This window comes from Schistosoma mansoni, chromosome 1 (assembly GCF_000237925.1).
Source record: "Schistosoma mansoni strain Puerto Rico chromosome 1, complete genome".
Lineage (NCBI taxonomy): Eukaryota > Metazoa > Platyhelminthes > Trematoda > Strigeidida > Schistosomatidae > Schistosoma > Schistosoma mansoni.
The window spans coordinates 59,651,440-59,668,824 of NC_031495.1; the positions used below are offsets into that span (position 1 = coordinate 59,651,440).

A 17,385-nucleotide genomic window follows, 5' to 3' on the forward strand; every position below is an offset into this window, starting at 1 on the left:
ATCAACTCTGGGATTCAGATACATCCAGTTAACGAGTTTCCAACAGGACGACAAGTGAGTCCTGGATTCCACTGCTAGCCACCATCCATCTTACAAATGACTTATTATGTCTTAGGCTAACCGCGGTAAAAGAAGCTGCAGAACTTATTTCTTCTGTGCATAAAGCTCAAGTTTTTCAACCTTAGTATCAATTGTTTTAAGTAGGGTTTCATTCGATGAGCTAAATAGTTCTATAGTGAAGTTTCTATTATCTTGTTAAATAATATTATCGGCACAAAATTCAGGTAGAAGTGAGCAATTCAAAATTTTCTACATACGAATAACAGATTAATTTGTCAAACTTGGATTTGATTTAAAAACCTGAGAAACTGTAAATTCAAAAGTATCGTTAATCATATGATGGCGATCAGACCTTTAACTACATTGGGAACAACTCAGAAAAATATCTGGCGAGACTATAATTTGTGGACGACCTTTGAACGCATCTCCAGTGACGTTGGGAAATATTAGCCAATCAGTATACAGAGAGTATAGAGTAAAAAATATTATACAAAACCAAAGAATTAAAGTGGATACACTTCTTTCACATAGTCCAGAAAATTGTCATGGTTAGAAAGAGGTTCAAAGGTTCTAAAATCGTAATGCATAAGGTAAAGGGACTCATCCATATGGCTCCATAATAGTCGGTCTTTGGAGCCCCGATAAAGTCACAAAAACTCTCTCAGCCTCAACCAGATAGCTTCAATATTGTTTGCATGTACTTTGGTTGTGTAAGTTTTTCCTTTTTATTACGTATATATCCCTACAACACTCATATCTCAGAACAGCCGGAGCTGCAGCAACATCTGCGAATATTGCCGCCAATAATACTGGTACTTTCACTATACAGTTCGCAGCAATTGCTATAATTTGCCCTAGTCTCAATCTGGATGGAGAGAAATAGTTCCTATTTTAGCAGACTTCTAACATACATTACATCGAAAGATAACATCATCAGGGTAGCCTGCACAAGGTCTACAAGTCAATTGATTACCGCAATTACAAATAAAGAAACTTCTTAGTAGTCCCATTTATTGTAGCCACTTAATTGTCGCATCTTCTCTAAAATCCTCTGTGAACTGATTGTACATGAGCATCAGATACTGAAATTAGCGCTGTGACTTTGAAATCCCTCAAATGCCTCTGATTGGCTCATTCATAAATTATAGTCTCGCCATCAGAGAAAGGATTATCCTAACATATGTGAAAGATAGACTGAAGATTACAACCGGATTGTTGGAGTTGATTGTAGTAAGACAGCAAAATTATTTCAGTCTCTCTTATCCAAACTAAAACATGGAATGGCAGAAAAGTGAAAGTCAAACATCACTTAGACAATAAAACACCATGTGCGAGAAACAGTATATCCCTCTTGATCTTGATTTACTTGAATAACAATTAGCTGCCAGATGCAACGACCTATTTTCGCTTAAATCAATGCACGTAGTTAGTCATGAACAAATGCTCAACTGGTAGGATTTTTAGATCATAGACAGAGGTAACATAAAGAACGTCTAGGAATTTCTAGACATTTAGAGCTCAAGTGAATCGGCAATCAATAAACATATAAATTGATCTAGTTTAACAACCAGTTAGTAAAATCAAGAACAACTATGGAGATGAAAATCAGATCAAAAGAGTAGATAGTCAAATGAAATATACATCTAGAAGACAAATCCCAACAACACCTGGTTATTAGAATAAGCTGTTAGTCATACGTGAAAAGATTTGATTAGTTCATTCCTTTATGGACTTTGTGCTGATGATTTTATCTAGGAGAACAATGGAAGTCTAACGTTTAAACTACTCAGCTTAGAGAAAACAAATTTAGTCTAATCTTCTTCCTGAGCTACAAATTCTATTTACCATTTCAGAATACTTATTACTTTATTTTGTTTGACAACCCCTCAGCTTGATTAATTTTGGTAGACATAGTTTTACGAATATTTTGCTTAAGAAATTGTTTTTAACTTATAAGCTATGAATTTAAAGGAGGTATTTGAGTTTTAATTTGATCATTAATTTAGATGTATTCCTATAGAACTTGGTGAGAATTCATTGACAATGATATTCTTCGTTAATTCAACAGTATTTACATAGTACCTGTTAATTATATATTACATGCATGATTTTCATATACTTTTAGAAACAATACAACTATAAAATTACTAAAATCTCCACAAAACCCCCTTCTGATAATGATCATTTGCTCATTAGTGACTGACTTCAAGAGATATTTCCTGGAGTTCTAGCGAGAATCAGTAACCAGTCGAATTCAACCAGGCCTGTTGTGAGATATCAACTCACTTAAGACAATGATGGATATGCTGCTCAATTTCGTGGATCGGTTGAAGTTAGACATCAACACCGTTGGATGCTGGCCGTCTCAGTGGTCTCTCGGTTAAGTGTTCTGGCGCGAGACTGGTAGGTCCTGGGTTGGATTCTCGCGAGGTAGGATCGTGGATGTGCACTGCTGAGGAGTCAGCCCCACAATAGGACGAAACGGACGTCCAGTGCTTCCAGGTTTTCCATGGTGGTCTAGCTTCAATTAACTCATGATCTCAACTATATAAAATTACTAAAATCTCCACACAACCCCATTCTGATAATCAATTATTAATTAAAAGAATTAACTGATAATTAACTTTAATGAATGAAAATTATTCACTCTTTTTATAACATATTTTTATCAGGAATTCGATAAAATAATGATAAAGAATACACGAATGATTATTATTAATAGCAAAAAAAAACTTAGTTAACTAAGTAGATGAAACAAAAAAAATCAAACCAACTAACCAAATCAAAAAGTCATAATAAAACAAAATGGACAATGTAACAATACCGTAGATGACAAACACCAATTCAAGACAATAAAAGAAAAAAAAAAGAAGAAAAAAGAATCTAACATTGATTTTCTCTCTCAGTTTTCCTCCTAGAAAAAAAGGGTGTAAAAGTTGTAACTAATAGTTGATAAATTTACTAATATTTTTTTAAAAATTGAATCGTATTACATTAGTAGATTTGTTTGTATCCAAATGTTATGAAACTGAACATTTACTGTCACGTTTTAATTTTAAATATTCCGGATCGTATATATGATTACCTTCACCCAAATAACGCATTTTGTAATCTTTAGAACGTTGTTCAACTACTGATATTGGTAAACTATAAGCCATCACTTTACGTTTACCATGTATAAGAACCTGAAAAATGTAAGGTACAACAGAAGATGATTATTTTTATGGATAAAATAAGAAAATTCAATGAGACTATAATTTATGAGCGACGCTAATGTGATCTTGTAAATGTACACCTACCTACTAGGGTTAAATGAGGGTTATAAAGCTAACTGAAGAATACGGATTATGATTTACGGTCAATGGTCAAGTTTAGGAGTTATATTTAACTTTTACATCACGAACTGACATCGGATAAAATGCCAAAACGCTATTTAGCCAAGTGGATGAATGAATTTCGCACCAAAGTCCAAAACCTGTTATCCTAAATCTGATTGGTTTGTTCATAAATTATAGTCACTAGTCCCAGTGACCGTATAGATAGTTTATTAGGTAGTCGGAACCCTCATTGTATAATATAACACATGACATCAATTAGAATCTCTAACTATAACAATATCACAGATGATTCTAAGTATATTTTTAAGCTGTACTACATATTAAAAAACTAACATAAACCAAATTCATGGTTTAATTAGGATAGATTTAGCTAATGATAATCAGTTGATGTCATTTACAAAATAATACCAAGGTAATTATTATAATGTTGAATAAATGAAATCAGATGTTTACCATTGTTCAGCTGATAAAAAGTAATCAGAAATTAGCATGAAAAATAGACACAGTACGAAGACAGAAAAGAATCAGTTAGGATAATTAGTACAGATTGTCTAATTCAAAGAAAATGAATATTTACTGTCTGATTAATTTATTGGTAGCTTAAATTAAATCAATTAGCAATGATAGTATCACATCTTGTCAATTTTCTTGCCAGCTAATCTTATCAAATGTAAGTAATAGGAGTGTCTTTTGTCAATAATCTAATATCAGTATGACGATTTGTGGAAATTGTAGAATTTTTGCAATTGAAATCACGAGTCGATTTAAGGTCGGCCACCACTGAAAACCTGGAGGCAATAGATGGCATTTTCTAACATGAGACTTCTTTGCACTGCTTATTCGTGAACCTCCACACAGGACTCAAACCCGATAACTTCAGTCTCTCACGCAAACGCCTAACTACTGGATCACATGTGGTTCTAGTGAGAAGCTGAAATCAGCGGAGTCCAGACCGTGTCAGTTGTGAGACTGTTGTCAACCTCAGACAGTGTATGAAGGGTTTCGCAAGATCGTGAGATGATTGAAGATGGACATAAACACCGTTGGATGCTGACTCAGTGGTATAGAGGTTAAGCGTTCGCGTATGAGACCGAAGGTCCCGACGTGGAGTCCTGGGTGTGGAATCGTGGATGTGCGCTGCAGAAGAGTTCCGTACTAGAACGAAATGGTCATCCAGTGCTTCCAAATTTCCAGTGATGGTCTAGTTTAGATCGACTCGTGACTTCGACTGTGAAAATAATCTAGTAGTAAAACAGTTCATTATATTCAAAATGGTTTAACCAGTGTTTTAACTATTTTTCCAGATTTCTATTGCCCCTAAACTACTGGAACCAATAAAGTGATGTTGCACAGGCAATTGTTTATCTGAATTCCGCATCTTATTGGATGAAGCATCGGCTTTCTAAACAAAAGGTGGTGGGTTCAAATCTCGGAATGAACATCAATTCTAATGACGATCCTTCCGACTGACGATTCCCAAATGAGACGAAATGCACATCCTGAATTTCATTGCTAATTATACTCTATGAATTCTATATAAAAATGATATTAAACCAAAATCATTTGCATCTCTGATTGTTTTACATATTATTGGGTTTACCAAGTTACTTAAGCATACCTATTTAGTAAAGGTTATTTTTTGAAAATAACATGGTAAAATATAAAAAAATTTCTATTTTCCTTGGAAAACATGAAATTAAACAGTTTAGTTCTTTATGTATGAGTAAATTAAGTAGAAGTCTATGCCTTACATTTACAAAATAACTGACAAAATGTGATAATCAAAGTTAAATTATGACATTATAGTCACATGACTTGATTACTTTCAATTAACCTACCCTAATATAATAAGTTATCTTCAATGATTCTAAGCAGCTTTGTGGAACTGAATTGATTGGTACGTTTAAAGTTAAATGGCAACCGGCTTTACGTGCATCTCTAGGTAAGTCCTTATACGAATCACAATGTAATGTTCTTTGTGATTGTTCTGTTGAGTTTAAAGATTCACATGATACACGAAAATCACGATAATGACTTGGTAAATATTGTGAATTGGAAAATAATCGTCCACTTTCAGTTTCAGCTGCTTCAGAGTATGGTAAGGGTAGATTTTCAGTAAAAGTAACTTTTTCTGTACGACCATCAATAAAAACATTGGGAGGATACTTTTTCAATTTATGTAATGCTTTCGTATCAGAAACTTTTAATCCAGGTATATGAAATATACGAAGTAAATAAGCTTCAACATAACGTATGCCAGCTGGTTCATCCGTAAATAAATAAATATTAATATCATCAGCCTCTTGAAAGATTAAATTTTCAACCTGAAGTTGAAAATAAAAATTTAAAAATCGTATTTTGTTAAAATTAATCAGCTAAATAAAACAGTCAAATGCTTAACGAACTTAACTTCATTTAATAGTTTATAAAAATAATCTCATGAAAGATGAAGAGACTGCTAAAGTTTTCGACGATAATTTTAGAAAGCAGATGAATTCAGGAGTCAATCTAAGCTGGACCATCAGTGAAAAATTAAAAGGACTGAACGACCATTTATCACAACTATGGGACTCCTCTACCTCTAGGTTTTCAATAGTGATCTAACTTAGATCCACCCGTGAATCTAACTGTTAAAATACTACAAGCTCCAAAAGTCCCCATACTGATAACTACACGGTGTCATTCAAATTTTGATATTTTCCTAAATGATCAGTCAATGTTTTTTTAAAAATCTGAATGCTTTTGTAACATCTTATTCCCTATTTCTCAATTTCTGAAGTTTGTATATTAGGGTTATGAATTAAAGCATATTCTTATGTGTTTTTATTTGAAATTCGTTTAATAACAATTTAGAAAATTTACTAAACTGTGGTAAAATTTATAGAATGATACTAGGGAAATATTAGAAAAGTGATCATATATAAATTATCAAAAGGAATACAGATTGAATATCAAATGGGGTTGTAATAATATGTAAAAACTGATTAGTTTTAGTAAAGATAAATAACTAAAAGTATTCAAATCGTTGTGGGTAGCATCATTGATTAACACAGTGAATCTGATGCAGATATGAAGACGTGGATCGGCAAAGCAAGAGCAGTATATTTACAACTGAAGAACATCTGGGATTCAAAACAATTGTCAACCAAAACCAAAGTCACAATTTTCAATACAAATGTCAAGACAGTTCTACTGTATGAGGCGAAGAAGTGGAGAACTACGAAAGCCATCATCCAGAAGATACAGGTGTTTATTAACAGTTGTCTACGCAAGATACTTCGGATCCGTTGATCAGGCATTATCATAAACAACCTACTGTGGGAGAGAACAAACCAGATTCCAGCGGAGGAAGAAATCAGGAAGAAGCGCTGGAAGTGCATAGGACACACATTGAAAAAATTACCTAACTACGTCACAAGGCAAGCCCTAACATGGTATCTTTAAGGCCGAATGAGAAGAGGAAGACCAAAGAACACATTACACCGAGAAATGGAGACAAATATGAGAATAATGAACAACCATTGGATAGAACAAGAAAGGAAGGCCCAGGGTAGAGTGAGTTGGAGAATGCTAGTCGGTGGCCTATGCTCCATTAGGAGTAACTGGCATAAATCTCTCTCTCTCATTCAGATTGTTGTAAATAATTGTGTGCATAAATCATACATAACTGAATGGTTTTATATTTTACTTATCATTAAACGTATTTAATAATATATGAATTATTTGAAATTGGCTAAATAATTTACAATAGAGATAGTACATATGTTATTTATTCCATATGTTACAATTAAGATTATAACTGAAATTAATGGAATAGAAAACTTGTAATCTAAATAAATTCTTTTCGATGTTATTACATTATATTTCACCTGGAAGGTTTGCTTATGATGTTTTTTCATTGTACATTTTGAAGAATATTATCAAAATCTAATTCAAACAACAAATAAAAGAAATCACAACTGTCGAATTCTGTTCATCGAATTCATCATGTGATAGTTGTTAGATATGGTAGTGATACTGATACTCAAGGATTTCTATAGATATGATTCGTTCAGTATCTTTTACGGTATATAAACTGATTTGAATCGTCAATATGATTTTGATTAGACTTGTCGCCTCAAATATCTGGGCTACCTGTTCCTGCCATCCAGATATTTCAATAAATTGCCTGTTTTCATTTGTTTCAATATATCATTATGTCTATTAATTTCATAATTGATTCCGGTGCGTTTATGAAACGTTTACGACATTTCGCTGTACAAGTTACAAAAAAGTATAATCAAAGATATCGTGGTGGCTGACAATATTCATTGAAAATGATGAACATTATTAAGATGTCGATTCCTGAACTGCTAACATCTAACTGGCGATCGCTTAATATTTATCGTCAGGATCAATCAAGAAATAAAGAAATGAAACTTGTTGAAATACTTTGTGCTGAGAATTCTGTATTGTACCAAAAATATAGTATTAAATGAAGCCATTAATAATAAAATAAAATAATAGTAAATAAATTTAAATTTATGGTTAGTAGTATTCACTAAGGTAGTATCTAATAAACCATAATTTCGTTTAAAAAAATACCAATTTGGTTGAGAATTTGTGAAAATTTCATAGATAGTCATATTATTTCAATGATTATGAATAACAGAACGACCGATAGGTCCTGGGCTCGAATCCTGTGAGGCGGGATCTTGGATGCGCGCTGCCGAGGAGTCCCGCAATCGGACAAAACTGCCGTTTAATGCTTTCAGGTTTTCCATGGTGGTCTAGTTTTAATTGACTCATTATCTCAACTATTACATCAGAAATAAGTGAAAAAGGTTTTATCTGATAAAAAAATTTATCGAATAATAATAAAGATAATAAAAACTATGTTTACAAATTATACCTGTATTAACATTTGTCTATTTTCCATCGTAAATGTTTTCATGATAGCTGGTATTCGTTCACCATTTGAAAGTGTATAATTCGGTGGACCACAACTAAGAACTTTGATATTTAAATTGTCTGTACTAATTGTTACTGAATTATTTTCATCTGGTCGACTCAATCTCATTGATGCATAGACATAATATCTAATGTACAAAAATTAATGAAAAAATAACAGTAAACAGTAAGGGCGAAATTCTTAAAAATCTCAGGAATTCCCATATTGTGAATTAAAACAACATATTTAAGCGAACGATATTGTTTTTAATTAGTGTTGGAGAGACCCAGGAAATTTGTCGAAAGAAACCCGAAAGGATCCTAAAAACTCTATGGTACATTTTATCTAATCAGCCTTGAGTAGAAGTTTCTCAGAAACCTCCAGAAAATGAAGAGTCATGTGCCACATTTCTGACTGGATAATTACTTTTCCTGCTTCTATGTTTAAAAGGGTTCCAGAACCTTCCAGAAGCTGAAAGCTACCTAAACTACTATTAATACCTTGAATTCTCTGTACATAAATAAAACTTACAGTAAAACGTTCTTTCCATATTTCGCATCTTTTCTGTATTGTTGAAGTTGTTGTGTAGATGAAGCCTGGAGTTATTAGTTGATCTTGAGAAACCGATTCAAGAGTTCAGTCAGATGATTTATCATTTACATTCTCATCAAACTTTAATATACAATATACAGTATATAGAAAATTACTAAACCAATCTAGGCAGTTTATGAGTCAGTGTTAACAGTGGAATAGATTACATAAATAAACATAATAAGTAATTTCATATATACATAAAAATATTACTGCATATTAGGGTAAAGCCTGATGAGGATCTAACTGAAATTCTGTAAGCCTAGAACATGTGCCTGGGTGAACTGACAACATTTCATCTCTAATTAACTGGAACCATCTCATTTGGTCAACTAACTAGTGTAAACCAGTGATAAGAAAGTTTCTTTATTTGAAACATTTTTTCTTTAGGCTAATTATCATAGTCCTTTGGTTCACTGTTTAACATGTTCGGAGTTTAATATGAAGTCCTCAAGTTTGACTCTCAATAAGAATAAATAAATCATAGAATTTGATGAATCAGTCTTTTATAAAATATTGGTTTTAAAAAGTATTTTGGGGATTTTGACTAAAAACTTTCAAAACTAATAACCCAGTAACGCAAAAATTGAGCGAACCAGTTGAGCTCATTGTCTTCACAATCACATTTGGCTATCTTGAAATCAATTTCATATCACAACAAATCCTCGTTTACGACTGTTTACTTGAAGACAATAAACCAAAAACTTCCCATAACCACGTAAAATTAGAGCACAGATAAATGCAACAGACCTTAATGGCAACCATTCGTAAATGTTACTAACTGACGCTTGTCTGACTACATTGTTTTCATAACTTGATGAATAATAAAAGCTCTTCCTACCTTATCAAACGTGCATATATACATGTTTGATGATGTAGGTCATGATAATAATGTTTAAGTATTTACATAATATGTATTCACAGCCTTCAATCGTTCATTTGCATCTTTAGGTATGTTCTACCATCTAGACTATTTTCTCGTCTGGTTCCTAAGTGTTCTATCAAGACCGAGCTTTCAATGTATTGAAACTGCTCACTTCGTCTGAAAATTGTTGCAACTTCGACACCACTTTCCACTGCATACTACTTTTAAACAATCCTGTGAGTAGCGTCCACCACAATATGGTAGTAGAGCTTAGCAATTGAATGATATGGTTTAGTGAACATAACGCCATCAGTTGATCGTTCTTTGTACTCCGTACATACAGAACATTTTCTAATAAATAGATTATGGCTAGCCTATTAGATATCTCACTCAAATATATACAAAGGAAAATTATTGATTTTGTTCAAAATAATTAATAAATGAAATAAAGCGTCGTCTACGAAACTAAGAGTGTGGTGTGGGCTATTTATATCCACATAAGTAGAAGATCGATAAGGAGAGAACGGGAACGGGTATGTAAATGAATGAACAATAATAATCAGAGACGATGGACTGATATTTACAGAAGGAACAGCCAAGATTGAAACTATTGATTAATAGTTTGTATTGTTGTCAGATTTTAGTGAGATATTCTGTAATTTTTTACCAATACATTCTATTGTCCCCACTCGTGTTCTTGTTCACTATAAGAGTAGTCGTTTTATGTGGAGAGCTAAGTTCCCGTTATTTTCAAAATGAAGTTAATATTTAAAGTATATCTGAATTACATAACGGTTGTTTGATATGGCAGTTCACTTTTACCAGTAATAACTCAATATTTAATAAATTAAACATACCCAATAGAAATATAATCATGACAGCTTATAGAACAGCTTGATAATTTGACTGGGAAAAATTAATCTTACCTATGAATAATTTCCACTTCATGTTTAAAACCAACTTTACCCTTCAGTAATATTGATGGATGTGCATCACTTTCAAGAGGAAACGCAAAAGGAATTGCATGATCACCTGGAGCAAGTTGGACGGGTCCAATAAATGGTGAGAAACATGGATCACTAAGATTAACTTCTTTAACTGGTGACTGAATAAATTCTGGTTCTTGACAAGTAAATTTACGTATAGGCATTCTTTTACCAAGTGATGGGTCGTCTGTCAAAACAGTATATGATATAGGTATTCGTTTCTAAAATAGTAAATGTAGGAAGGTTGAGTTAGGTGAGCACAAACATTTAATGAATCATATAAACAAATTTGATGAATACTTTTAGGTAAAATATATTTGAATGACGGTAAATTGTTCGACTGTTTTAAACACAAGCTGTAGATGCTCGCATTATTCCATGTACTGTATGCTCATGTTACTTATATATACATTTGAAGGTGTTCAGCTTGATATTGAAATGCATTTTATTCTTAGTAATGGGATTTAGCTGCTACCATAAGTGAAAATGTATGTCTGATTAGAGAGTTAACTTAGAAACTCAGTGACATCTGATTTCGTGCTCTCATAATTCAATTAACAAGATCTCTTTAATAATATTACTCACTAGTAGACAAATTTCCAGCGATAGTTTGTTCATTATTCTAATCTACATAAAACACGTCGTTATAGAATGTTACTTTATAAAAATCACCTTATAATACATTCCATAAATGGAGTCTATTTGATGAATTTCATACCATGGCTAGATTTAAGTTTGTCACATAATGTGAATAGTTTACTTATTATACTTATCAGCGTTTTGGTAAAAGGTATAGAAATCCCAATTTGATACATTATATGAAAATAATATAATAGGAAAACTTATCATGATTCTTATAAAGAAAATAATTCATTTCTGGTTTACACTTGGATGAGCTGCAGGAAGCGTATATTAACTGTTTCTTTGATTAATATAGTATTGATCTAGACATCCTAAGAGCGAATTTCATCAACTACATAGTGAATAAGATCGGCCGAAGTTATAGGAATTTACGTTTTTGTGCTTGTGGATAACTTCCCGGGTGGTTAAGTAAAGGTGTAGTTAAGATATTAAATAGTTAAATACATGTCCATTTAATTCAAACTGTTCGTAGGGAATAGTATAAACCAATCATTCTCAGGAGTTTATTGGGTTAGTAATTTTTCCAAAGTCTTTCATACTTAAACTTCCATAAGCGGCAAAAGTATTATTCATTCGGAATAAAAAAGGATCTTTGTACGAAATAGAAATGTGTTTAATCAATTCTCTTAAGTTTTCCAGCTTCAGGATCAATAAGCCAGTAGTCATCTCAATTATAGGATGATGTAGTATGATTAATGTATATACAGTCATCCTCTTTTGTGTTTTCATAACTAAAACTTATTCACATATTATTGCTATTTTTAATACTATTCATGTATCTTTGTATCATGTTGTTGAAATAATCAGTTATCATACAAACACATAAATGATTAAGTTAGCAATCACTGCAATCTATTATTCCTTAAGTCCGCCTGCAGCTCTTCATGGAAGCCGAAGTTATTCGGAAGCTACGAGGCCAATACCCAGTAGAACAACCAAAGCAACAATTAATATGAGTACGTGGAATTTATGGACAATGTGGGAGACCTGGAAGACCAGTTAAACAGCAACGGAAATGAGGAGATACAACTTGACGGTGCTCGGAATCAATGAAACACATTGGGCTCAAGATGGACAGCAAAGGGTAGATTTGGGAGAGATGCTGCTGTACTCTGGTCACGAAAATGAAAATACTACACACACTCAGGGAGTTGCTCTGATGCTATCTAAAGTAGCATAATGTGCACTTATAGGTTAGAATCCTATGAATCCAGGATCATCAAAGCATCATTCAAAACAAAGAAGAAAAGAATCACGATGAATTTTATCCAGTGTTATGCACCCATCAATGTTGACAATGACGGCAATAAAGATCAGTTTTACGAGAGAATTCAATCAATCATAGCTAAGTGCGCAGGAAAGGACCTCACCATTCTGATGGGAGATCTAAACACCAAAGATGGAATTGACAACACCAGGTATAAAGGTATCATGAGACAACATGGACTGGGAGAAAGGAATGAGAATGTTGAGATATTTGCAGACTTGTGCGCATTCAACAAAATAGTCATAGGCGGCCCGATATTCACACACAAACGCATGCACAAAACAATATGGATCTCACCGGATAGATCATATCTGTATCAATAAGAAATTCAGAAAGACAATGTAAGATGTGAGAACCAGGAGAGGAGCTGATATAGCTTCACATCACCGCCTGGTTGTGGCCAAGATGAAACTGAAGCTAAAGAAATATTGGACAACTGAAGGAACAGCGGTACAAATGTTCAATACAGCCTTCATTCGATATACTGACCAATTCAAGATAACTCTCAACAACAGCTTTCAAGCCTTAAAGGATCTACTGAAAGAAGAAGAAACTACTGTGGGAAGCAACTTGAAACGTATCCGAGAAGAATTAACTTCAAAGTGTCAGGAGGTTTTGGGTCGTAAAAAGCATCATCATAAGGAATGCATCTCTATAGAAGCCCTGCTTTGGATTCGACAAAGGATGAAGAAAAAAAAGATAGGAATTAAAAACAGTCAAACAAGAACAGAGAAATTCAAGGCGTAAGCTGAATACGCAGAAGCAAACAAGCAAGTGGTGAACAGAATTAGACTTGACAAGCAGAAATACGTGGAAGACCCAGCAACGACAGTGGAAATAGCTGTAAGAGAAGGAAATATTGGACAACTATACGATGTAACGAAGAAGCTAGCAGGAAAATATGGTGAGCCGTAGCTACTAGTCAAGAACAAAAAAAGGAAACCAATCACTGAAGTTTTAGAACAAGAAAACAGGTCGGTAGGAGACTTCTAATAATTCATGAGTCGACTGGACCCATTAAACATACTGGACAAAGGAGCAACACCTACAGACCTTTCTATCGATGTCACCTTATAAAAGATCGAAGAAATCAGGATGGCTGTCACACATATCAAGAATGGGAAAACAGCGGGACCAGATAACAAGCCAGCTAAAGCACTGAAGTCAGACAGATGGGTAAGAGCAAATGTGCTCCATATCCTCTCCAGGAAGATTTGGGAAGAGGGATGAGCGCCGACAGGCTGAAAAGACGGATATCTCATCAAGACATCAGAGAAAGATTTGAGCAAGTCTTAGAATTACAGGGACTTCACGCCCCTATCGGTAACAAGAAAAGTTTTTAACGGAGTGTTGTTGAATAGTATGAAAGATTCAGTAGACGCCCAGCTTTGAGATCAACAGACCGGATTCCGTGAGGATCGGTCGTTCACAGGCCGAATTGCGGCACTACGGATCATCGTTGAACAGTCGGTTGAGCGAAACTCGCCACTGTACATTAACTTCCTTCAATATGAGGAAGCATTTGACAGTGTGGATTGGAGGACATTATGGAAACGTCTTCGACACTATGATACGAATAGCTAGGAAAATCGTCAACATCATACGGAATTCATACGACTGATCACACTGTAAAGGCGTGTATGGAGGACAGCTGATGAATGCATTCCAAGTGAGGATCAAAGTCAGACAAGGCTGCTTACTCACAATTGATTGATCACTGGGTGGTGATTAATCTCATGCGTGTCAAGTCCTTAGTGCTGACCGAATGCTATCGATCAAGTTGCAATGTGGCCACCAGTCTAGGTGGCTCGACAATGCGTGCACTATATATATTAAGGTAACATGGTGGTTGGAGGTGGTCAACAGGAAACCCTGGACCCGGGTTTCGTGCTGCTTGGCACTCGTCAGCAAGGTGTACCTGTAATCTTGAGGGAACTGATGCTCCCTGGCGGATTCGATCCCGTGTCACTCAGCTTCACAGTCAGAGACGTTACCGCTGAGCTATTCAGGCCGCGACCGACCTCCTGTAGGACTGAGATCTAATCACAATTGATTGATCACTGGGTGGTGACCAATCTCATGCGTGTCAAGCATCAGTTCCCTCAAGATTACAGGTACACCTTGCTGACGGGTGCCAAGTAGCACGAAACCCGGGTCCAGGGTTTCCTGTTGACCACCTCCAACCACCATGTTACCTTACGGCTGCTTACTCTCACACTTTTTCTTTCTTCCGGTGGTTGACTGGATTATGACGACCTCCACATCAGAGGGAAAGAATGGAATACAATGGACAGCTTCGATACAGCTACACGATTTGGACTTCGCAAATGATCTGGCTCTTCTATAACACACACACACCAACAAACGAAGGTGAAGACAACCAGTGTAGCAACATTAGCCTCTGCATCAGTAGGCCTTAACATACATAAAGGAAGAAGCAAGACCCTTAAATACAACATAGAGAGCATCAATCAAATCACACTTGATGGAGAAACTCTGAAAGAAGTGGAAACATTCACGTCCCTATCTGGACATCATCATCGATGAACAAGGAAGATCTGATGCAGATGTAAAGGTGAGGATTGACAAAGCAAGGACCGCACTTCTGCAATTGAAGAACATATGGAACTCAAAACAACTGTCAACTAACTTCAAAGTGAGAATCTTCAATATGAACGTCAAGACAGTCCTACCGTACGGAGCTGAAACTTGGAGAACTACTACAACCATCATCAAAACTGTAAAAGTATTTATATACAATTGTCTACGTAAGGTACTGAATGTTCGTTAACCGGATACCATCAGTAACAGTCTACTGTGGGGGATAAAAAAGCAGCTTTGAGCTGAGGAGGAAATTAGGAAAAAACGTTGGAAGTGGATAGGGCATACATAGCGGAAATCACCAAATTGCATCATGAGGCAAGCACTAATGTGTGATCTCATTTGTAATCATATTGTGGTGTGTGCTACTGATGTTGACAGATATGTATGTATTATCAATCGAAAATGAAATGCTCGGAGACAGAAGATTAAGAAGACCGAAGAGAAGAGAACGAGAACATAGAATGATTGGTGTAAAAACGAACGAACAATCAAGTCTGAGACGATTGATTGACATTTTGCAAATGAAGAATTTACTGTATGGTTCTAAGATTTTACTAAGAGATTCTGTAATTTTGTGTTCAAATGCATTCGATTGTCCTCACTTGTGTTCTCGTTCACTTAAATCTGATCATTTCTCTCACCCGATATTATCCATATTCATTGAGACTATTCATCTTATAATTTCATTCAGCAATGAAATTTGTTTTAACTAACATTCCAAGCTAACGATTTCCGCATAAACATTTCATTTTACGAGCAATCCTAAATTCATATTAAAACATAGGTACTGAGTAATTTCTGTGTTTTTAAGTCGTATTATTTCTATCGTAACTAGTCCACCCAGAAGTGTTAAGTTGGGTTTAGATGATAGATCAGATAATCAAGTAATACTTCCATTTCATCCTCATCTCTTATATTCATCCTGATTTATATGCAGTTAGTTACTTGACAGTTGTTTTGTCTATATGTTACACTGGTTACAGAACGAAAGACATTCCATCTACTATGCCTAATTTCAGTGATAAAATAAATTAAAGATGTTTGCCAATAAATTATGGTAAACGTCTTAATAACATTAGCAGATTTTACCTCCATATCTTGTTTCTCATCTGAAGATATTGTTTTAGTAATCATTTCTGTGGTAACAGTTAAAGTATTCAATTTAATTGGTTCTTTAAGACATATATAAACAACACCACGTAGTGCACCACCTGGAACTACAGCTGAATCGAATATACGAATAATAACACGTTCCACAGAATCACTAAGTTCACCAAATTGATTAGATAAAATTGCAAGCTTTTGTTCAGGTATTTCACTTAGATCAGGTTTTTTAATTATGAAATGGTCATTAAACGAATATGTTGTTTTAGTTCCTGTAGGTGCTGCATGAGTTACAGGTGCATTGCTCATTTTCACTATTAATAAAAGAATAACATATGATGAAGAAAAATATATTTAGTTTATTATTAGTTACAAAAATGATAAATCGATTGAAACCTGTCTAATTTCGGCACATTCAGTTACGTGTAAGCTTTAAACGATCTGAAATTATTAAGAAATTATATATAGTGAGGCTAATGGAAGATATTTCTGATGGACAATTTAAATCAGATGGCTAAAAATTGAAAATTTAGAATAAAACTACTTAACATTGTCATTAAACTTTCAACTCTTTAGGATATTATTTTTTAACAAAATGTTGATATTAGCTATCAGCTTTTGGTCTTATCTGAAACTCATCAACCTGATATACTTTCATCTCAAAGTTTAAGTTCTTATTGAGATTCAGACGAAATGACTTTCACTTCAAACGTCTGACACCGTATCAATTGAACTACTGAGTCTAAATAAAGCCATCATTATGGCTATTAATCGCATAATCCATTCAGTTATAAAATTCCAAATCAGAGATATCGTGGTTACTGGCAATATGCAGCGAAAAGAACATTACTTAGATGTCATTTTACTGGACTGCTAACATCTAACTTGCGACTATTCAATATTTATCGTCAGTATCGACCATGAAATAAGAAACGAAAACTTGTTGAAATACATTGTGCTGAGAATTCTATATGGTACCAAAAATATAATACTGAATA

At 34.3% G+C, this 17,385-nt stretch overlaps 1 protein-coding gene across 1 annotated transcript in view; it reads right to left on the reverse strand.

The window, feature by feature from the left end:
• Positions 1 to 2,670: 2,670 nt before the first annotated feature.
• Positions 2,671 to 17,385, reverse strand: part of Smp_121950 (hypothetical protein) — a gene marked incomplete at its 5' end in the record, with an annotated part of 39,891 nt that continues 25,176 nt past the window's right edge. Inside the window, 5 exons of the mRNA XM_018795048.1 lie at positions 2,671 to 3,245; positions 5,237 to 5,722; positions 8,290 to 8,476; positions 10,711 to 10,991; positions 16,373 to 16,701. Coding sequence (XP_018649399.1) covers positions 3,081 to 3,245; positions 5,237 to 5,722; positions 8,290 to 8,476; positions 10,711 to 10,991; positions 16,373 to 16,701 — 1,448 coding nt within the window. The 3' untranslated portion in view covers positions 2,671 to 3,080. The remainder of the gene's footprint in view (positions 3,246 to 5,236; positions 5,723 to 8,289; positions 8,477 to 10,710; positions 10,992 to 16,372; positions 16,702 to 17,385) is intronic.